At 44.8% G+C, this 23,303-nt stretch overlaps 1 protein-coding gene across 3 annotated transcripts in view; it reads right to left on the bottom strand.

The window, feature by feature from the left end:
* Positions 1–3,340: 3,340 nt before the first annotated feature.
* The window catches only part of fam91a1 (family with sequence similarity 91 member A1), a 69,712-nt gene continuing 49,749 nt past the window's right edge, over positions 3,341–23,303 (bottom strand). For 2 of the 3 annotated variants that reach the window (XM_038810307.1, XM_038810306.1), the window contains 10 exons: positions 21,637–21,760; positions 18,767–18,915; positions 15,586–15,720; positions 15,353–15,466; positions 14,460–14,532; positions 14,156–14,308; positions 11,754–11,861; positions 9,476–9,599; positions 5,596–5,665; positions 3,341–3,914 (listed from right to left, as the gene is read on the bottom strand). In XM_038810307.1, the coding sequence (XP_038666235.1) occupies positions 3,735–3,914; positions 5,596–5,665; positions 9,476–9,599; positions 11,754–11,861; positions 14,156–14,308; positions 14,460–14,532; positions 15,353–15,466; positions 15,586–15,720; positions 18,767–18,915; positions 21,637–21,760 (1,230 nt within the window). In that variant the 3' untranslated portion in view covers positions 3,341–3,734. The remainder of the gene's footprint in view (positions 3,915–5,595; positions 5,666–9,475; positions 9,600–11,753; positions 11,862–14,155; positions 14,309–14,459; positions 14,533–15,352; positions 15,467–15,585; positions 15,721–18,766; positions 18,916–21,636; positions 21,761–23,303) is intronic. The other variant, XM_038810308.1, reaches the window with a different exon arrangement.

Raw genomic sequence — 23,303 nt, forward strand, 5'->3', positions numbered from 1 at the left:
TTGGGGGGGGGGGGGGGGGGGGGGGGGCAGACAGTAAAGTAGGGACCACAATCAAATCGGCCAATATTTCATTGAACGGCAGCGCAGGTTCAAAGGACTCCTAAGTCTTGTGTTTCCCTGTCTCAACACCTTCTTCATATCAAGGTACAAGTTAAGTGGATTAAAATAGGGCAACAGTGAAAACATAGGTGGAATACTGTGAACGACAAAACCATACTTTCAAAATAATAATCACTTATTGTCACAAGTAGGCGTCAATGAAGTGACTGAAAAGCCCGTAGTCGCCACATTCCGGCGCCTGTTCGGAGAAGCTGGCCCGGGAATTGAACCCACGCTGCTGGCCTTGTTCTGCATTACAAGCCAGTGGGCTAAACCAGTCCCTAAAGTAACCTAGCCACTGTAATAATGTTTAAGCAGAGAATGCGACAGATCAGTGTAGTTCTGTGGACCTGTACAACCCACGTGAATAAAAGTGGAAATGCTGAAAATCTTGTTAACATTTATTGGCGATATTCTTCCAAGATAATATGTATAATAAATGTCCAACATGAATCAACAGTCTCACCATTGAAAAAAGGTGCCCATATTTCAGAGGTCAAATTTCACCGACTAAACATCTTTTTCTTTTGCAAAAGATGAACATCTGTAGGGGGAGTACGTAGTGTAAGAAAAAGACAAATGGTCATCGCCTAACATCAAGGTGCATTAAAGGTATGCATGAACTTATACACTTGATGCCTATATATATATATATTTATACATATTCGTGGTTCATAAATCTTTTTGTGAAGATAATAACACACATCCATTGCCTCGGGGCTGAAGGGCACCACAGAAAATGAGACGAGAATACTCCTGAAATTTCGCTAGCATATGGGTCACAAAAGACAAGTGCACAGAGTACATGGTAATTTTACAGATTCACTGCCAACCAGCATCACCTGTGCAACATCGCTGCTCCTCGGCAGACCACCAAAAGGCACCGCCGCTGCAACTATCCACAATCTGGGATGTGGATCGCTATAACCGAGTTGGTGAGGGCAATACAGAGCGAACGAGCCAATGACACTTGGATAATGAACCTTCCAATTGCACGCGTCAAGATACCTTAATGCTTTCATAGAAATTAAATTGACTTTTTAAGTAACAGCTCAAACTGTGCACAAAGAGCAGCTTTGCAATGGATTTGAAAAGAAAACGATCTGTTGTTTGCAAGAGTCTTTATTGGTCACTTCACTGCCCAAAACCATTTCCTCAATTAAAAAAAAATGAGCACAACTTAAAAATAGAAACTGTTAAATTCAGAATCCCTCCAAATCAACTTGAGCAGTAGGATCCTGAAAAAAAGGTATGAAATAATCAATGCAACTGTTATTGAAGCCAGAGTTACAGCATGTTGAGTTAAAAACTATTTATACTGTTATGCAAAAATAGACCCTTACACTCGACAGAATTTCTATTATTAAAAAAGGTACATTTAACTTAATTGAGACCTTTCTCCAGATATCTTCACACAATTTTACATGGGCCTGAATACAGTGAAACTGATATGTTGCACAAACATACTTGATATCAGAGTACAGCATGTTATCTTTCAGAAATTGCAAATCATGGGCAGGCATCAATGAATGAAACTAGATAGTGTGGCCGTGGGGTGACTGGCGTACCAGCTTAAGTCAACTAAAACAGCACAAAAAACATAGTTATCCCCCTTCAACTGCGCTTTTATAACAGTATTAAATAGACAATATTTGCAGCACATTAAATACCAGCCAACGCTGTAACATTCAGAACCGTGAAGATCTTACTCCAAAACTGTGCTCGTGCAATAACATTCACAAGTTTAAAGTGGTGCCCGAAATGTACTTCAACATTATCCTTCAGTCGTGTGCACCAATGTTAACCGACGGTGGACTCGTTTTCAATTTGATTCTGGATTTTTAAAAATAAATTTAGAGTTCCCAATTCCTTTTTTTCCAATTAACACGGCCAATTAACATTTAACACGGCCAATCCACCTACCCTGCATATATTTTAGGGTTGTGGGGTCGAGACCCACGCAGACATGGGGAGAATGTGCGAACTCCACACGGACAGTGACCCGGGATCGAACCCGGGTCCTCGGCGCCGCGAGGCAGCAGTGCTAACCACTACGCCTCCGTGCCACCCTGGTTTCATTTTGGATTTGAGATACGTTTTTTGCTCCCTACCAGCTACCACTCAGCAGCTCAAAGGGTGAACAGTTAGAAAATCTACCAGCTCAGCCAATTGTTTAAAGGGTTCTGATAACGGTCAACATCTATGCCTGACCACCGGCCACCAGTTGCTAACTGGACCACTAAACTTTGATTCCAACCATCCCTTAGGCACCAAGGTAGGCAGAAAACTGGCCAAAGTTGTTGCACGAGACCATTCCAGGTTGTTGCAGTGGATGTTAAAGCTCATCATCCCACTGTATTTATACGTGTTTGAGGGGATTGGGGGGTGGGGGTGAGGTGACTCAAGTAATTGTGCCAATCGTATTTAAAATAAAAAGCTGAATTTGTTTAGTTTCCAATCTGTGGAGGTTAAGGGGAAATCACCAAGAAATTCTTCAAACCGAAACAAGCAACCAGTCTGTTTACAGTTACCCAAGAGATCATCTCCTTCAGCAGTTTTCACAAGAAAATTAAATCACACAAGAGTCCTTAGTTTTTTTTATTAAAACATTATTAAGGTGCTATATAACCACATCAATATGTATCAGTATGTAAAACATGTCTGTCCTGCAGGAACTAGGAATGAGAGAAAAGGGCCAGAGAGAGAGAAAAGGGCCAGAGAGAGAGAGGGCCAGAGAGAGTGAGAGAGAGAGAGAGAGAAAGGGCCAGAGAGAGACAGAGTGAGATAGAGAAAGGGTCAGAGAGAGAGAGAGAAAGGACCAGAGAGAGAGAGAGAAAGGACTTGAGAGAGACAGAGAGAGGGCCAGAGAGAGAGAGAGAAAGGGCCAGAGAGAGAGAAAGAGAGAGAGAAAGGACTTGAGAGAGACAGAGAGAGGGCCAGAGAGAGAGACAGAGAGAGAGAAAGGGCCAGAGAGCGAAAGGGCCAGAGTGAGAGAGAGAGAGAGAGAGAGAGAGAGAGAGAGAGAGAGAAAAGGCCTGAGAGAGTGTGTGAGAGAGAGAGAGAGAGAGAGAGAGAAAGGGCCAGAGAGAGAGAGAGAGAGAGAAAGGACCAGAGAGAGAGAGAGAGAAAGGGCCAGAGAGAGAGAGAAAGGGCCAGAAAGAGTGAGAGAGGGCCAGAAAGAGAGAGTGAGAGAGGGCCAGAGAGAGAGAAAGGGCCAGAGAGAGAGAGAAAGAGAGAGAGAGAGAGAGAGAAAGGGCCAGAGAGAGAAAGAAAGGGCCAGAGAGAGAGAGAAAGGGGCAGAGAGAGAGAGAGAGAGAAAGGGCCAGAAAAAGAGAGAGAGAGAAAGGGCCAGAGAGAGAGAAACAGGCAAGAGGGAAAGCTGAGTGCGAGGAAGCCAAATGAGAGAGAAAGACAGGGGGAGAAAAGAAGGTGAAGGGTGACTTGGTGGGGTGATAAGGGTGAGAGAGGAGAGAAAAGGAAAGAGAATGGCAAGTGGTGACAGAGGGGTAGAGAAAGGCTTGGGGAGGGAGGGAGAAATAGAGAAAGGCAAAAGGGGAGAAAGAAAAATGGCAAGGAGAAAGAGAGACATTCTGACTTGCGTGAGATGAGCAGTATTTTAACAAGACAAATGGGGTTTAATTAGTTTGGTCCTTGTGCAATCGAGCGATACGTAGAGATAAGGGAGATCGTCCAATCCATTCAGACAGAACACCATCTTTGAAGATCAGATTCTTGGCTGGAAGTGGAACTCCTACATCAACGGACGGTGATTGAGTAAATAAAGTTGTAATACTGCTATCCGAGTCGCCAGTTTCCTGAACACAAATCACACAAGAGAACGTCAGTTATGAGACGCAAGCTCGGTTAAAATAACCTTTTCCAGAATTATAGTCAGTGTTTCCTCATCTATCTCCTCTGACTTTTGGAATACCAACACTTATTTGAAGGAGTTGGTTTCTGCCTGGTTGGCACCAACATTTGTCGTAATGCACACCCAGAACACGAACACACAACCAATAACCTCTACTTGTATAGTGACTTTGATACAATGAAATGCTGCAAGGAGCATTATAAAACAACCTGGAGCTCTTTTCTCTAGAAAAGAAGGCTAAGGAATGACCTGAAAGGGACCTTTAAAAATCACAATGGCATTCAAGAGGGAAGACATAGAGAAGGGATTTTACCTTGTAGGGGAGACCAAAATTAATAGGTATAAATGTAAGATAAATCCGATAAGAGAATTCAGGAAAAACTTCTTTATCAAGAAAGTGGTGAGAATATGGAACTTGTTATCGCAAGGAATGGTTAAAGCAAATAACATATGGGTGACACAGTAGCACAGTGGGTAGCACTGCTGCTTCACAGTGCCAGGGTCCCTGCTTGGGTCACTGCCTGTGCAGAGTCTGCACATTCTCCCCATGTCTGCGTGGAGTCTGCATGTTCTCCCCGTGTCTGCGTGGGTTTCCTCCGGGTGCACCAGTATCCTCCCACAAGTCCTGAAAGACGTGCTGTTAGGTGAATTGGACATTCTGAATTCTCCCTCTGTGTACCCGAACAGGCGCCGGAATGTGGCGACTCGGGGATTTTCACAGTAACTTCATTGCAGTGTTAATGTAAGCCTACTTGTGACAATAAAGGTTATTATTATTATATTTGCATTTAAGGTTAAGTTGGCTAAGTAAGAGGGTAAAGGAATTTTAAAAAATGAATAAATTTAGAGTACCCAATTCTTTTTTTCATTAAGGGGCAATTTAGCGTGGCCAATCCACCTGCCCTGCACATCTTTGGGTTGTGGGGGTGAGACCCGGGCAGACACAGGGAGAATGCAAACTCTACACGGACAGTGACCCGGGGCCAGGATCGAACCCTGGTCCTCAGCACCGTGAGGCAGCAGCGCTAACCCACTGCGCCATCGTGCCACCCCACGAGGGATAAAGGAATAGAGGGATATGCTGATAGGGTGAGAGATGAAGTAGGTTGGGAGGAGGCTCATGAGCAGCATAAACACCAGCATGGACCAGTTGACCCGAATGGCCTGGTGCTCTGCTGATAATACTTTGTCCTACTTTTGTATGATGGATTTTGTAGATAGTGAGCTTAGGGGTGTTCAGGCTGAACAATGGAACTCGGGTACCTGGTGTCACGCTCTCAGACCAGCCCATCACAATTAGGTGTAGAATAAAGCTCCCTATACTCTACCTCAGCAGGTCCCAGCCCCAATGTTCGGCACTTTCCCACAACCATCCTTTGACATCACCGGTTTAGAACCAGTTCCGGCTTCTTTTGCACCAATAAAGGAAATTAGGAGCTGAATTCTGACGGCCAAACTTAAGTGAGTCAAGATTGTTGAAGCCAAGAGGGTAACATTTTATCCTGAATTTGAACCCCGAATGGGTGGTGCCTCATCCCTCTCATTCTTATCCCAATTATACGATTATTTTTTAAAAACATGAATTTCATCTGCACACAACATTGAACATTTTGGACAATTTATACCTGGAATGACTGTACAAAGCTGAGGACTTGCAGAGATAGTTTCCTACTGGAATGCAAAAGTTTCTGAAGGCTGGAGAGAGAACAGTACACAGTGGATTAGCTGCCACACATTCATCACCCAATTGCACAGGAAGATCAACATGGAAGAAAATTAAATAGCGCAATGCGGTGTTTACAGTGACAAAGTGGAAAATGGAACCATACGGGTTTGAGCCAAGAAAATTCAGAGCATTTAGATGTTTTAACCTTTTTGCGGGTTGGATCATGTTGAATGTTCAGGACAGGTTTCTGCCAATGTGTGGGCTAAGCAATATGTAAATAGTTAATTACTAAAAGTACTGCAAATAGTTAATTACTAAAAATATCGCAAATAGTTAACTTGTACAGGCCCAAACAGTTGGCATCTCCTATGATTTTCTTTCCCTTTTCAATAGCTTTAGCTGCTCTCAATTGGAGCCGAGTGTTTTATTCCTGATCACCTCATCCACATTCTCGTTTTCCTTACCAGCTGCACCCCTCCACCCGCACCAACCTTTCCTCAGGGCTAAAACGGCAAGTGGATACAAAGTAATTGATGTTGAAAACCGATGAAGTACGAGAATAGTATCATTCCAGATCTACAGGAGTCTGGCTGGCTTGTGATTCTAGGGCGGAAGGGTTTTGTGTAAAAACGCTGAAACGGGGCCCTCCGACAACACCTTGCATTTAACTTTAGGTTAAAAGCAATGAGCGCAATATTGGAGCTGTTCTCAAAGTCAATGCAGATAGGAGAATCCAGTCCCCAGGGTTCCAGCTCCATCCATGTATCTTTCGAACATGGGAGGACAGAATTTATCCATTTGGTCAGATTGCTTGGAAAGATGGTCAGTCAATTGATTTTTTTATATTATCTTCTGTGCCGCATTGTGAGCAAGAGTTTAAAAATGGCAGCAAAGTACACAACCAATGGATCATTGTTCAAAAAATCTGATGACGATCTGCACAGGGCTAAATCGCTGGCTTTGAAAGCAGACCAAGGCAGGCCAGCAGCGCGGGTTCAATTTGCGTAACAGCCTCCTCGAACAGATGCCGGAATGTGGCAACTAGGGGCTTTTCACAGTAACTTCATTTGAAGCCTAATTGTGACAATAAACGATTTTCATTTCATTTCACAGTTACGAATGCACAATGATCCCCATGTTGATCCCGAAGGCTTTTTTCAGAAGGGTGAATAAGTCGATTCTGGGGTTTGTGTGGGCTAGGAAGGCCCCGAGAGTAAGGAGGGTATTTTTGGAGGGTATTTTTGGAGCGAAGATTTTTGAGCGCTGCCCAACCTGTGTGGATATTATTGGGCGGCGAACGTGGCGATGATTCACAGGTGGGTGACGGAAGGTGAGGGTGACGCTTGGAAGAGACTGGAGGTAGCGTCCTGTGCGGGTACGAGTCTGGAGGCCTTGGTGACGGCCCCACTTCCACTCCCCCGGCAAAGTACTCCACGAGTCCGGTGGTGGTTGCGTCTCTCAAAATCTGGGGACAGTGGAGGCGGCATAGGGGGGAAGTGAAGGCCTCAGTTTGGGCCCCGATACGGGGCAATCACCGTTTTGCGCCAGGGAGAACTGGTGGGGGATTTGGGAGTTGGCACAGGGCAGGCATCAGACAGTTTGGGGACCTCTTCGTGGATGGGAAGTTCGCGACTCTGGAGGAGCTGGTGGGGAAGTGGAACCTCTCCCCTGGGAACGCTTTTAGGTATATGCAGGTCAGGGACTTTGTTAAGAGGCAGGTGGAGGAGTTTCCGCGGTAGCCGCCAAAGGGGGTGCAGGACAGGGTGCTTTCGGGGACGTGGGTCGGGGAAGGGAAGATCTCGGCTATTTACCAACTGATGCAGGAGGAGGAGGAGGCCTCAGTAGATGAGCTCAAAGCGAAATGGGAGGAAGAGCTAGGGGAAGAGATTGAGGATGGGACGTGGTCGGACGCCCTGGAAAGGGTGAATTCTTCCTCCTCTTGCGCACGGCTCAGCCTAATTCAGCTGAAGGTGCTGCACAGGGCTCACATGACGGGGGCAAGGATGAGCTGGTTTTTTGGAGGGGAAGACAGGTGTGGGAGGTGTTCGGGTGGCCTGGCAAACCACACCCATATGTTTTGGGCATGTCCGGCTCTGGAGGGGTTTTGGAAGGGGGTGGCGGGGATTTTGTCGGAAGTGGTTGGGTCTAGGGTCAGGCCGGGCTGGGGGCTCGCGATCTTTAGGGTAGCTTCGGAGCCGGGAGTGCAGGAGGCGAGAGAGGCCGGCATTCTGGCCTTTGCGTCTCTAGTAGCCCGGCGCAGGATTCTGTTACAGTGGAGGGATACGCGACCCCCGAGTTCGGAGACCTGGGTCAACGACATGGCTGGGTTCATCAAGTTGGAGAGGATGACATTTGCCCTGAGGGGGTCGGTACAGGGGTTCTTTCGGCGGTGGCAGCCCTTTCTCGATTTCCTGGCAAAGGGGCAAAGAGTGGTCGGTCTCTGCAGCAATCGGGGGATGGGTTTGGTGATGGTCTGGGGGGGGGGGGGTTTGCGGCAGTGGGTTTGTTATGTTATTTTCTTCTTTCTTGTATTGCTATTTGTTATTATTTATTTTGGGGGGGGGGAAGAGTTCTTTTCTTGTTTTGGTGTGGAAACACGCCTTGTTTGTTTTAAATTGCAGGGAGAAAATTTGTTATTGTTATTAAAAAATTTGAATAAAAATTATTTTAAAATTTAAAAAAAAGAATGCACAATGTTATTCAACATGACGGCGCTACTCTTACTTGCTGCAAGTACTGCTTGTGAAAACAAATGTATGGACATGACCAACTTAAAGTGGCCAAGTGCACGTGTGGTGGACAAGATGCCCATTGTGTGTATTTTAAAGAACAGTCCCGGTGATACGGGAAGTTACATAGAGAGACCTGGGATTGTTCTCCTTGGAAAGGTTAAGGGGAGTTTTAAGAGAGCTGGTCTGAATTGTGTCATTTTGATTGGGTAAAGGGGGAGAAGCTGTTTCCATCAGCAGGCGTCTCCGTAACCAGAGGACACAGATGTGAAATAATTGGCAAAAATCAGGGGAGAGAGACAGAATTAATCTGCAGGGAGAGACAGGGAATAATCAAGAACAGTCAGCATGGTTTTGTTAAAGGATCATGTCTAATCAACTAGACTGAATTTTTCGAGAGGTGACCATGTGTGTAGATGAGGGAAATGCAGTTGATGTGATCTACTTGGACTTCAACAAGGCTTTTGTTAAGGTCTGATAGCAAAGGTAAGAACCCATGGGATGCAAGGAAACTTGGCAAATTGGATCCAGAATTGGCGGAGTGGCAGGAATCAAAGTGCGATGGTGGAGGGGTGTTTTTCTGACTGAAAGCCCCCGTCCAGTGGGGTCCCGCAGGGATCAGTGTTTGGGGCCTTTCTATTTGTTGATGTGGCCCTTGCGGTGGGTCGAAGGGCCTGTTCTGTGCTGTAAATCACGATGACTCGATAATGCCTCATCCGAAAGTCGCCCCTCTGACAGCTCAGCCTTCCGGTGTCAATTTTGATTTTAGTGCTAAGTCCTCGGACAGTAATTGAACCCACAACGTTCCAACACAGAGGCCAGAGTGCCACCAAGTGAGGCACAGACGACCAGGGTGGTAGAAACAGATTCAATAGTAACTTTCAAAAGAGAATTGGATCTTAAAAAATTGCGGGGCGGGGGGGGGGGGGGGGGGGGGAGAGAAAAGAGTGAAACTAATGGGTAGTAGGTCTTTCGGAAAGCCATCAAGGGCATGATGGGCCAAATGGCAAATGGCTTCCTTCTGTGTTGCACGATTTGACGATATAGCAGCTAGAGTTGTGTCCTTGCAAAGGAAAGATACACATCACGCAAAGCTGGAGACACATTTACCTTTGCTTCCCACACAATTGATGCGTAGCGATTTTCTGACAGACGCTCCTGTTTAGATCGGAAACGAAGAGGGGGATCCCGAAGCACAGCTCCAGAGGAATCCAGTCCTGTTCTGTTGTGGAGGCTGGAAAATTAAAACATTGCAGAAGACAACACCCCAAAACTTTTCTGCTGCCCCTTTCCCTCATTCTGCGGCGGCCTTGCCCAAATAGGCCAACTTGATGCACAGAAGTCCTGACTCGAGGTGGCAAGGGCTGTTTTGACCCGAGGGGCGTCGCTGTTGACTCATATACAACGACAACAACATGCATCTATACACCCCACCCCCCATGCGACATCTTTAAACATCCCTTGGAGCTTTGCAGCAGTGAATTGGGCGGCATGGCGGCTAGCACAGCTGCTTCACAGCACCAGGGACCCTGGTTCAATTCCGACCTTAGGTGTCTGCCTGTGTGGAGTTTGCACATTCTTCCTGTGTTTGCGTTGAGTCTCTGGTTTCCTCCCACAGTCCAAAGATGTGCAGGTTAGGTGGATTGGCCATGCTAAATTGCCCCAAGGTGGTGTTAAGGGGATTGGGTGGATGACTAGATCTGGCTGGGTTGCTCTTTCAGAGGGTCGGTGCAGACTCGAGCCGAATGGCCTCCTTCTGTACGGTAGGGATTCTATGATTCCATGATTCGCGTACAAATTTAACACACAGTAACTTAAGATATTAAGAGAGGTGGGCCAAAAGGAGGCATGTTTATAAGGGCATCTACAAATTGGAAGAGTTGGAGACAGGGAGAGATTTAAGGGAATTTTAGAGCATCGTGCCGATGTAGCGTATGTCAGTGGTGGAGCAATTACAATGGGAAGAGCTCAAGAGGCCAGAATTGGAGAAGCACAGAGGTCTCAATGGGTTGGAGGAGGTTACAGAGATATTAAAGCAGACATTAGTGTCATGTGAAAGTACCTTTAAGAAATGGGTGTTTATAAATGGGTGTGTATATAAATATCTGTAGTGAGAGTACCTTTAAGAAATGGGTGTTTACTACTGCAGTGATGTCAGAGTGTGGGTGGAGCTGGGCTGTCTGTCAGCTTTTTACTTTCGTTTTTGAGCAGGCTGCAGGGTGTGTTTTAGTTTCGTTTTCAGTGTTGGAGCTGAAGCCAGACCAAGCGGGTGTACTGCTGTTCTCTCTGCCATCAAAATACTATCTCTTGATCATTTGGTGAATTCAGAATTATAAATGTCTTCAGTAGTAACTTTAACCTGATGTGCTTCTGATAAAGGTTTTGTTTTTAAGTCGTATAGATGGTAAAAAGGAAAGCTTAAAGGTTTAACCTTATTGTTGTAGTCTTTGCGAGTTGTATTGGAATTAATGGTTGCTAAGATGTTCACTGTATATTTTAAAAAGGTTAACTGGAGTTCATAGAATAAACACTGTTTTGCTTTAAAAAATACTTTTCCATTTCTGCTGTACCACACCTGTAGAGTGGGCCGTGTGCTCCCCATACCACAATCTATTAAAAGTTGTGGGTCAGGTGAACTCCATGATACACTTTGGGGTTCTCTAAACCCTGGCCCAAAACATTAGTCACTTGCTAGGAATTAGAGGAGGCCAATTCAATCTTCCCCGCTCTAGCCGAAGAGTCTGGTCTAGTGGTGGAGATCTTCTCGCTCAGCAGAGACCAGGGATCAGATGTGGGACATTTTGAAACATGCACCTCAAGATGATCACAGGATGCATGTACCACGGGGCAACAGGAATCCTAAATTAATTTATAATTCTTACAAGGCCCGCATTTATTGCCCATCCTTGGTTACCCTTGAGAAGATGGCAGTGAACTGCCTCCTTGAACTGCTGTAGCCTTTGTGGTGAAGGTGCTCCCACTGGTGCTGCAAGGTGGGGAGATCCAGTATCTTGGCCCAGTAAGGGTGAAACATACATGTCCAAGTCAGAATTCAGAGGGAAATTTGGAGGCGTTGGTGTTCCTGTGCACAGGCTGCCCATGTTCTTCTTCCAGGTGACAGAGTTCACAGGTTTGGCAGGTGCTGTATCCTAATTATTTACACAGAGCTAACAATACAACAATTGTCTATTGCTGAGAAAAAAATGAGACATGCTTTGTTGAAACTTTTTGCCTTGGACACATCAGGACAGATGCAAGAACAGTGCACGAGATTGTAGCTCCCTTTGAAATTTGGCATTCTTGTGTCTGTCCTGGAGGGCAAACCCAAAAAGCTTTGACAGCTCTCTCTTTTTTTTTAAAGCAATGCAACTACAATAATTGTATTTACCTTCAGCAATTCTTTTGGGTACAGCATCAGCCATGGGCTCATCTGTTACCAACTCAAAGGATTCTGTACTGCCTTGAGCATCAGATCCAGGTGGGGATTCAAATTCCTCTGCAAAATATTTCAAATCACAACATATGTTTTGACAGGAACATTATTTAAGGCGGTTTCTACTTGATTTAGCATCTGAACGGAAACAGCATCGTTAAGCAAATATTCTTTCGTAAGACAGGAACGTACGGAGTGGGTGGGTGGGCCCAAAGTGCGATCAAGGCAAATTAGTACTGTTTAAACATTTAAAAAATCTATAGGGCAGCACGGTGGCCTAGTGGTTAGCACAACCGCCTCACGGCGCTGAGGTCCCAGGTTCGATCCCGGCTCTGGGTCACTGTCCGTGTGGAGTTTGCACATTCTCCCCGTGTCTGCGTGGGTTTCGCCCCCACAACCCAAAAATGTGCAGAGTAGGTGGATTGGCCACGCTAAATTGCCCCTTAATAGAAAAAATAATTGGGTAATCTAAATTTATTAAAAAAAAAAAAAAAAATCTATAACACCTTGCACAACCTCTCAGGAGATCCCAGAGTCCTTTACAGTCAAGCACTTTCAGTGTGGAAGTAGGAAACATAGCAGCTAGTTTGTACACAGCAAATTATACAGCAAGCTCCCACAAACAGCAAATGATAATGACCAAAGAACCTGTTTTGGTGACTTTGGTTGTGGAAGGAGAATTTCCCATTCCCTTCTTTGAAATTGTCGCCATGGGGTCTTTTACTACCGCCCAAGGCGGCAGACAAGGATTCATTTTAATGTTTCATCTGAAAGATGGCACCTCTTGACTGTGCCTTCAGCAGAGTATTTTTTATTCTTGCATGAATGTAGGCTATGCTGGCAAGTCCAGCATTTGCTGCCCATCCCTAATTGCTTTTCAACATTTTCCCCAGTGTTCAGGGCAATATTTATCCCTCAATCAACAAGTAAATACAGGTTCTCTCTTTATTATCTCATTGCTGTTTGTGGGAGCCTACTGGGTACAGTCTGACTGGCACATTTCCAGCATTACAAGGTTGACCACACTTTGGAAGTACTTCAGCAATTAGAGAGTGCTACGAGATATCCTGGGGTTACCAAAGACCGCAAAGAAAGCAAGTTTTTCTTTAATGGGGAGCTATCCAGATGCAGATATGATTAAGTGAAGGAAGGGAGGTGGCTCATGTGGTGTTCAAACACAGATATAGTCCAACTGGGCGGAATGGCTGGTTTCTTTTTTTTATTATATATTTACGGGATGTGGGCGTCGCTGGTTAGGCCAGCATTTATTGCCCATCCCTAGTTGCCCGTCAGAAGGTGGTGGGGAGTTGCCTTCTTGAACTGCAGCAGTCCTGGAGGTGTAGTTACACCCACTGTGCTGTTAGAGAGGGAGTTCCAGGATTTTGACTCAGCGACAGTGAAGGAACGGCGTTATATTTCCTAGTCGAGGTGCTAAGTGACTTCGAGGGGAACTTGCAGCTGGTGCGGTTCCCAGGTATCTGCTGCTCTCGTCTTTCTAGGTGGTAGTGGTCGAGGGTTTGGAGGGTGCTGCCTAAGGAAATTTGGAGAGTTCCTTCAGTGCATCTTGTAGATGGTACACATGGCTGCCACTGTTCGTTGAAGGTGGAGGGATTGAATGTTTGTGGAAGGGGGAGTAATCAAGTGGGCTGCTTTGTCCTGGATGGTTTTGAGCACACAAAACCCAACCAGGCAAGTGGAGGGTATTCCATTGGACTCCTGATTTGTGCCTTGTAGAGGATGGACAGGCTTTGGGGGGGAAGAGAGAAGAGAGAGATTCCTGGCCTTTGGCCAGCTCTGGTAGCCACAGTATTTATGTGGCAAGTCCAGTTCAGTTTCTGACCAATGGCAACCCCCAGGATGTTGTTTGTGGGGGATTCAGCGATGATAATGCCATTGAATATCAAGGGGAGATGGTTAGATCCTCTCTTGTAGGAGATGGTCATTGCCTGGCACTTGTGTGGTGCAAATGTAACTTGCCACTTGTCAGCCCGAGCCTGGATATTGTCCAAGATGAGGCAGCTGATGAAGGTTGGCCTATGGCACTACCCTGAGGAGCTCCTGCAATGGTGTCCTGGGGCTGATAATCTTCCTTTGTACCAGGTATGACTCCAAACAGCGGAGAGTTTTCCCATTGACTCCCGTTTAGCTGTTTGAACCAAGGCTGCAATGAGGTCAGGAGCTGAGTGACTCTGTAAATTCCATGTAACGTGGCATTGATTTCCACATTCACACCAAAACAATTTATTAATGTGCTATTTCCCAACATCATCATTTCAATATCATTAAAATATCTCAGTGCATTCTCTACCAAGAACAAATTTGTATACAAGTTCATTTCAAATGTAGTTTTCACGTACCTTTCTCATCCAAGTCTTCACTGGGATGCCTTCCACTGGTGCGGTGAACACGAGGGTTCAGCATATTGACAAACCCACAGAAATGGTCCAGATCCACTTTCGTCCTCAATGCTTTCAAAGCTGGGTGAGCACACAGGTTACTCCTGGAGAATTCTGCAGTAAAATCAACATCAAAGAATTATTTGGCTAAAGTGCATCTTGATCTGAAGAAAAAAAAGTCGACCAGAGATATTGCAAGTATTTTTCCAGCAATGCATGCATACTTTAATCAGGATTGATAATGGAAGTAACCAGAAATGCTCACCTCCTTTCATCTCGGCTTCATCAAAGGGAAATGGAACATAAGCAGTTTCTCCATCACCGTGGATACCGTAACCCTATAAACAATCACTTATTAGTCCGGTTCATTGAAAGTACACAGTATTGGTAGCAGAGCAATGGGAGATCAACTGTGACATTATCGCCGTGTGGCGCACATTGATTAGCACAGCTGCCTCACAGCGCTAGGTTCAGGTTCAATTCTGGCCTTGGGTGACTGTGTGGAGTTTGACATTCTCCCCGTGTCTGCGGGGGTTTCCTCCGGGTGCTCCGGTTTCCTCCCACTGTCCAAAGATGTGAGGGTAAGGTGGATTAGCCATGCTTAATTGACCCTTAGTGTTCAAAGGTTAGGTGGGGTTACGGGGATAGGGCAGGGGAGCGGGTTCTTTCGGAGGGTCGACGCAGGCCCGATGGGTCGAATGGCCTTCTTTTGCACTGTCAAGATTGCATGATATTACGGAGGCGTTGAATCGTCAAAGTTACTGCAGCGGCTTGGGACGCTAATCATGCAATCTTTTGGAAAGAATAGCACCACAAAAGTACATCAAGGAATTTCTGAAATCTGCTTGCTAACTTTCTTATATCTCAATATCAAGATACAAAATTTTTATCCAACATTCTCAAGCCTTCTGAAGACACCTGCTGACGTCTATTCACAGGATTGACAGGAACCCTTTGGAAATCTCTCCCTTATCAAGTAACATACTTGCTGCAAGTGCACAACAGCATTGTTAGATTATTGGCAGCACTCTCATTAACGGAACACCCAAAAAAATTACCCTGCACCTTTCCCTGGGTCAGGTCACAAGCTTTCTAACTTTGCAGGTGGCCAGCAGACAAAATGTTTGGTCAACAGAAGATGGATTCCAATGTTTTCACCTGTATTAATACGGCTGAATGTGTCAGTGCATCATTCAGCATGCTGAGCACGTTTGAAGTGGGAACAACACCAGGATCATGTCCCCAAGAGGTTATAAGCAACCGGTCATAGCCCTGAGGAAATAAGAGGAAAAATAACAGAATTTTTAATCAACGTTCCTCATGCAGCACAGTTCTTTGAGCAAACTCCGCATATTTAAACAGGAAAGTAAGGTTTTTTTTAAACAAAATACCTGAAAAATGTCTGGAAGTTTTCTGAGCCTCGATCCTTTTGAAAGTAGCAATGACGGCGGTCCTTCTCCAGTAATATGATAGATATAAAGCTTAAACCAGATTGAACTAACCTCTGGGATGGCCGGTCCTATGTGCTAATTGTATTGAACAAAAAAAATGTTATTGATATATTAAATGGACAACGTATACTAAATTATTTGGTCATCTCATAGAAAATATAAATCGCATGTGAATCATTAACATATTTTTCCTTTCAGATGCTGAATTGCATAATCTGTATTTTGAGCAATATTTCATGTTACAGTCTTTAGTTTTAAGCTCAAGGCACCGAGCTGTGTGTTTAAAATATCAACAGAGACCATCATATTCATTTAATCTCCAGAAAGTTATGATAAATTAGACAGGCCCATTAACACACAGCTGAATAAAACCAAATGTTAATCGAATTAGTCATGAATTCCTTGTAAAGACGTTGGCATTGATAGGTGTTTAAAAACAGCAATAAAAGGCCTTCAAAAATAAGATAGCATGTTCAGAATGACCCCTCAGTGGATAAGGTGAATAATTCAGTGGTTCCAGAGTCTGTGGCTTCCATCCGTTGACCCCACAAGATTATCTGCCGCATCGCAGCCTGCGCGCTACATGCAATAATAATGGTAGCACTCCACTCCTCGACATGTTTATACTTTGAGTCAAAAAAAATTACTTTTACACTGGAGACACATCTGAAGATGTTTTTAAGCTGCAGCAGAGGATTAAATCTGGGTTTTACAATGGACAAATTAATATTTCAGATGGTTTTATATCCTTTTGGCAACTTATTCACTGACTTTCGTTGACAGAACCATGTTATTTATGAATATTATCTGCAAAATACTTTAAAAGGCACCTCAAATAATATTTGCATTGATTAACACTTGGGAAAGGGGAGGGCAGGGGGAGGGACGACGGCGGGGGGGGAGACGGTTGGGGGGGGCGAGAGAGAGAGAGAGGGCGAGGGGAAGAGGGCAGGCGGAAGAGGGCAGGCGGAAGAGGGCAGGCGGAAGAGGGCAGGAGGAAGAGGGCAGGAGGAAGAGGGCAGGAGGAAGAGGGCAGGCGGAAGAGGGCAGGCGGAAGAGGGCAGGCGGAAGAGGGCAGGCGGAAGAGGGCAGGCGGAAGAGGGCAGGCGGAAGAGGGCAGGCGGAAGAGGGCAGGCGGAAGAGGGCAGGCGGAAGAGGGCAGGCGGAAGAGGGCAGGCGGAAGAGGGCAGGCGGAAGAGGGCAGGCGGAAGAGGGCAGGCGGAAGAGGGCAGGCGGAAGAGGGCAGGCGGAAGAGGGCAGGCGGAAGAGGGCAGGCGGAAGAGGGCAGGCGGAAGAGGGCAGGCGGAAGAGGGCAGGCGGAAGAGGGCAGGCGGAAGAGGGCAGGCAGAAGAGGGCAGGCAGAAGAGGGCAGGCAGAAGAGGGCAGGCAGAAGAGGGCAGGCAGAAGAGGGCAGGCAGAAGAGGGCAGGCAGAAGGGGCAGGGGGGTGAAGACAAGTGGGAGTTTGCTGTCTACTCAATTATTTAAATACTGTTGGCAGTGAGGAAAGAAATAATTGAAAGTAGTGTTTGCAAAATATCTCCCACATACTGTCGCTCACAGACAGCTTTGAAGGTAATTAAGTGGCTTTCTTGAGGCTCGGAAGATCTTTTGAATTTCCAAGAGTTTAGAAAAATCCAAATTAATTCCCAACATTGAGTAAATGTTTATCACGCACATTCGGAAAGTGTAAGAATGGTTCAGTTGCCCTTGATCGATAGAGAAATAGAGACTGCAAGCCTATCGTAGCTGATAGTTCTTGGCACAGTGTGACATCAGATAGAGAATGCAAGGTATATGTAAGGTTAGCTGGCGAGATTACTGCTGATGACCATTCACATTGTGGCAATGACACATTCTATTAGGAATCAGTGTGGTTTTACTGCAATCGGCAGTGTGCCTCACAATGGTACACAGGGCAGTTTGCCTGCTGGTTAGCAATTGGTGGCAGCGTAGTCAAAATTAGCATGAATTCAGAGTTTTGCTATACATTTAAATATAGTGAATGTAAAGAAATTAAAATGACTCATCCTTAAAAGCACGTCTTAAACAAGCGAAGCAAACTAAATCGTCCAGTTTCACTTACTCAACTGTTCGTTTCTGGTCTTCCGTTTATTATTATTTTTAAAAATAAATTTAAAGTACCCAATTCATTTTTTCCAATTAAGGAGCAATTTAGCGTGGCCAATCCATCTGCCGTGCACATCTTTGGGTTGTGGGGGTGAAACCCATGCAAACACGGGGAGAATGTGCAAACTCCACACGGACAGTGACCCAGGGCCGGGATCGAACCTGGGACCTCGGCGTTGTGAGGCAGCAGGGCTAATCCACTGCTGCCACCGTGCTGCCCTCTTCCGTTTATTATTAATGTTTTATTGCAGCTGATCATCTAAACTTCAGAAGCTCTCACAGAGCAGTCAAGAACGATGCAGAGAGAGAACAGTGGATAGAGGGAGATTTGTTGATTCAGCTTTGCTGCAATGATTGGTTTGCCTTGCGGGATGTAATTATAATCATATTCTACTGGGATGCAACAGGAGAAAGCAAAACTGTTAACAATAGTGGCATTTTGTGCATCGCGCATCTGTAGTCGGTATATGAGGGCACCAGGTGATGCACGATGAAGCCATCTCTCTCTCACACACACAAAGTTTGGTGTGTCTTTTCCCAACAGATGTTTGGAATTGATACTTATCTCCACAATCAATAGGTTCACAGTTGGCTGCAGCTCCCACATGGAGCGGTCATAGATGGTTATGCTACTATTCAGTTATTAGACCGACAGCAGAAATAGCTTATTGACAGATCCTAAACCACACAGCATAGGAGGCCATTCGGCCTGACATGCCTGTGCCAGCTCTTTGAATTTGTTATCCAATTAGTCCCACTGCAGTTATCTCCTGCAGAAGTTAATTATTGAAGTATACATTTGAATGCGACTTTTCAATCTCCTCCTTCCACTTTTTCAGCTGCACAATAGGGAATGATGAAGAACAGGAGAGGGTTAGCCAGCCCATCCTTCCCATAGCTTGCTCTCCTGGAAGAGCTATCCAATCAGCAGCAAGTTCTGGGAGATCCAGAAGAAGAAAAAAAAAAGAGGTTGTACCGGAAGATCATCCTTACCTGTGGCTTGCAGCTGCTTATTGGCCGGATTTCGTTGCTAAGTGGTGCCATGGAGACCAACAGAGTATAATTCTTGTTCAGGACCCTGCTGCAGGTTGCAGGGTCCAACCCCAACAAGCTCTCGCAGCGCAACAGATCTAATGGAAATCCTGAAACAGAACAAATCTCATCAGAAAGTAAAATCTCGTTAACCAAGTCACTCTTGGGGGGGGGGGGGGGGGGGGGAGAAGAGACGTGAAACATTCTCTATTGGTGCCAGAAAAGATCATTTGCAAAGCATCTAATTTTTGGTTGTCACTTTAATTTAAATAGAACTTTCCAGAATGCTGAGCATTTAGCTTATACTTATAAGGCTATTCCAGCAAAGTTTAACAGGAAGAATTAAACCATTAAAATTAGACTGTTTAAATGCGTTGTTACTTTTTTAGACTATGTTCTTCAATCAATTGTCACTTTTTATTATAATGATTTCTTGTTCACTGTATAAAACGGATTAGTCACGTTTCTACCAGCAGAGAAAGATCCATTTCTTCTGGGACTTCATAGTAACTAATCAAGTGTCATGAATCTGCCGGGAGACAGCAGTAGGCAGTACTCAAAGGGCCTCAGTTGGTATGCATCTCTCCCAGAAATGAGGTTACAACGGCAGTAGATAATAACAAGTGTGAATAGTTTATGGAGGAGAAACAGATTAGAGACGATTGGGAAGGTCCATGAGATTATATATGTGTTAACGTAGACTCAAGGAAGTTGATGGGGCCAGACAGCTGAATGTACAGGAGGCATAATCAAAGAATAACAAAGGTATAATTGTCCAGACCCTGAAAAGGGTGGGAGGCAGTTACCATCTAGCAGTCTCAGAAAGCGGACAAGCCAGTTTCCAGCCACCAAGCCTGAAGGCCAAGTTTACAGCAAACAAACTTCTAAGTCGTGGAGCCAAGGCAGTGCAGAAAACCTTCATAACAGCAGTGTTAAAATATCTTCACTGAGGGCAGCACGGTGGCGCAGTGGGTTAGCCCCGCTGCCTCGGTGCCGAGTTTCAGGTTCGATTCTGGCTCTGGGTCACTGTGCGTGTGGAGTTTGCACATTCTCCCAGTGTTTGCATGGGTTTCACCCCCACAACCCAAAGATGTGGAGGGTAGGTGGATTGGCGACGCTAAATTGCCCCTTAATTGGAAAAAATGAATTGGGTACTCTAAATTTATTTTTAAAAATATATCTTCGTTGGATCAGGAATAGACGGTTCCCAGACTTGAGCATCATCCCTGTATTACGTGGTAACTATAGCTGGTTATTCTATGTTGATTGGGGAAGTCTTACAGAGTTCAGGTATCATAGATGGGCGGTACAATGGTTAGCACTGCTACCTACAGCGGTGAGGACCCGGGTTCAATCCCGGCCCCAGGTCACTGTTTGTGTGGAGTTTGCACATTCTTCCCGTTTCTGAGTGGGTCTCACCCCCACAACCCAAAGATGTGCAGGGTAGGTGGATTGGCCACGCTAAATTGCCCCTTAATTTGAAAACAATAACTGGGTACTCTAAATTTATTTTTAAAAAGGTATGGTAGATATATTTTGTAACAAGAAGCTGTGTTTAATTTAAACATCTTAAGTGCTTGAGAGTAGAGTCACCGGTTTGTGTGCATTTGTCTTTTCTTTAATAAATAGTCTTTAATAATTGTTACATGACGACTGGGTTGTTTATTCTCACTGGGGTTTCACTCGCCTCTTCACACCAAAACAAAATAAAGCTATACACCCCCTCGAAACTGTGTTCCAAAGTTGGGATACCCTCACAAATAACATCAGTGTGCTTCATTTCATCTCTTAATCCATTAAACCATTAACTAATGTGGAAATAATGCTCAGTCACTTTTAATCCTCCATAAAACTGCCTCTCATTCAAAATACAGCTGCCGGTGTTCCTGTTCTTAAAGCCACTCTCCTCTTCCCCCTTGTCAAGTTGTAATGGCTCAGCTTTTCTGCAATAATCAACTTCGGTATCTTTGTTCTCACCTTCAATGCTACCATATATCTTCACTTCTCCTATCCTACTGGCCACCTTCAACTGCCTTCTCCCACTTGCACCTCGGGTACGCAAATCGGGGAATTAGTGGCATTATGGTAATGTCACTGAACTAGTAACCCAGAGACCCAGGCTAATGTCCTCAGACATGGGTTCAAATCCCACCAAGGGAGCTATTGGAATTTACATACAATTTTTTTTTTTTTTAAATCGGATTTCAAGTTAGTCTCTGGGGTAACCATGAAGTTATTATAAACTGTCATAAAACTGTAAAAGAGAAGGAAATCTGCTATTTACACCTGGTTTGACCTATATGCGACTTCAGACCCACAATATTGAAGTTGAGTTTTAACTACTCTTCTAGGGGTTTTTCACAGTAGCGTTATTGCAGCGTTAATGTAAACCTACTTGTGACAATAAAGATTGTTAAATTAAATTAAATTAAATGGCAACAAATGCTGGCATTGTCAGAGATGCCCTTTTCTCAAATACTCACTCCAAACCCCTTGTCATAGTTCCTCCCTACTTTCAAAAGCCTAGGAGACATTATTCTTCCGTTGTACTCACAACCCTGACCTACACATTCATTCTCCCCCATCCAGTGACCACATTCCCCTCTGTGCAAAGCACTGACATCTTACCAATCTAAGCAGTGCTACTTAAATGCAAGCCATCACTTAACAACCTACAATACTTGCTTGGCACAAATCACGCGATTCCAATTTTAAAGCATGCTACAATGGATTTCAATATTTGCTGATCAACTCCAAATGGTTGTCGTATAATTTGAAAAAAAAGAAAATAGCAGCTTAAACAATTACTTTCAACCAAGTATAAATCCTACCATTGTTTGGTTGTTCATCATCTGCAACCAGCTCCTTGTTATGGCGCAGGAATAGTATAGTGTTTCTCAGAGTAAGTGCGTGATCAAAGTACCTCTGGGCTTCCCCCTCACCAGTGTTTTGAACCTTGAATAGAGAAGAACCTGGTTACTTTGTGATTCTAAACTGCAGCGAAAATTTAAAATTAAATGCTCATACTTATAAATATGGTAACCATATTTCCTGATTCACAGCAGTGGAAAAAGAAGTAGGCCATTCGGCCCCTCAAGCCTACCCTGCCATTTTATAAGATCATGGCTGATCTTAATGTGGCCTCAATTCCACTATCCCGCCTTCCCCCAATAACACTTGACTCCCGTGTCGATTAAAAATCTAACTCAGCCTTGAATATATTCAACGCCCAGACTTCATTGCTCTCCCAAACACCAATGACTTTCCGAGAAAAGAAATTCCTCACCTTCGTCTTAAATCGGAGACCCCTTATTTTGGAACCACGCCCCCCCCCCCAATTCTAGAATTACCCACGAGAGGAGACATCCTTTCCGCATCAATCTGGTCAAGCCACCTCAGAATCTTGGTGTTTCAATAAAATCAAATTCCAATTTTATTACAGGAAATTCCATGATTTGTTTTTGAACTGATGTTTTGGGGGTTGCAAAACATTATTCCTTCCACTTTCCCTTTCAAAAACTGAAAACCAATGGTCATGGTCGTAAAATAAATGTCAACACATCGTGGAAATTCAAGCACAGTTGCTGCCACGTATATACTGCCCACGCAAGTGCTGGGTTATGCAAGGCAATTTCTCGTCACCATGGAAGTCAATTACAAGACGTTATACACGACAGCGATTTCAGGCAATTCAAGCATTGCTGCTTCACAGCGCCAAGGTCCCAGATTCGATTCCTAGCTTGGGTCACTGTCTGTGCGGAGTCCGCACATTCTGCCTGTGAGTGGCTGCGTATGTTTCCTCCGGGTGCTCCGGTTTCCTCCCACAAGTCCTGAAAGACGTGCTTGTTAGGTGAATTGGACATTCTGAACTCTCCCTTAGCGTACCCGAACAGGCGTCGGAATGTGGCGACTTTCACAGTAACTTCATTGCAGTGTTAATGTAAGCCTACTTGTGACAATAAAGATTATTATTATTATAAGCTTCTGCACCTCCTTAAAAGTGCGATTAACTGAACTACTTAATCCATCCTGTTGACCAATGTAAAAGCTCCACTGATTCCTACTACTGGCTGTTCACCCAGGAGCAGTGATGTAGTAGTGCAGCACGAGACTGTGACCAGCTTGTGGGGTGCATGCTACAATGGGTTCAAATATTTTCTGATTAACTTTAGGAAGAATTCCATGGCTGTTCAATCCTTACCCTCTAGAAATGAGAAAGTCACATCAAGGAAATTGAAACCGACAGTGATTTTGTCTCGATGCTTTAACACAGTGAAGTGACCGAGGCACAATTTGAAAACACAAAAGTTTTAATCAGAGCCTGTAGGAGGCCCAGTTAATCCCCACAATAATTAAATCAATTAAATGGTTAACATACAATGAACACAAATTATGTATGAAGCTGCTTCCACCACATTTTCAGGCAGCACATTCCAGATTTTAACTCATGGCATAAGAATGTTGCTGCTCACCCCTCTGGCACTTTTGCCAATTACCT

This window comes from Scyliorhinus canicula, chromosome 10, assembly GCF_902713615.1.
Source record: "Scyliorhinus canicula chromosome 10, sScyCan1.1, whole genome shotgun sequence".
Classification (NCBI taxonomy): domain Eukaryota; kingdom Metazoa; phylum Chordata; class Chondrichthyes; order Carcharhiniformes; family Scyliorhinidae; genus Scyliorhinus; species Scyliorhinus canicula.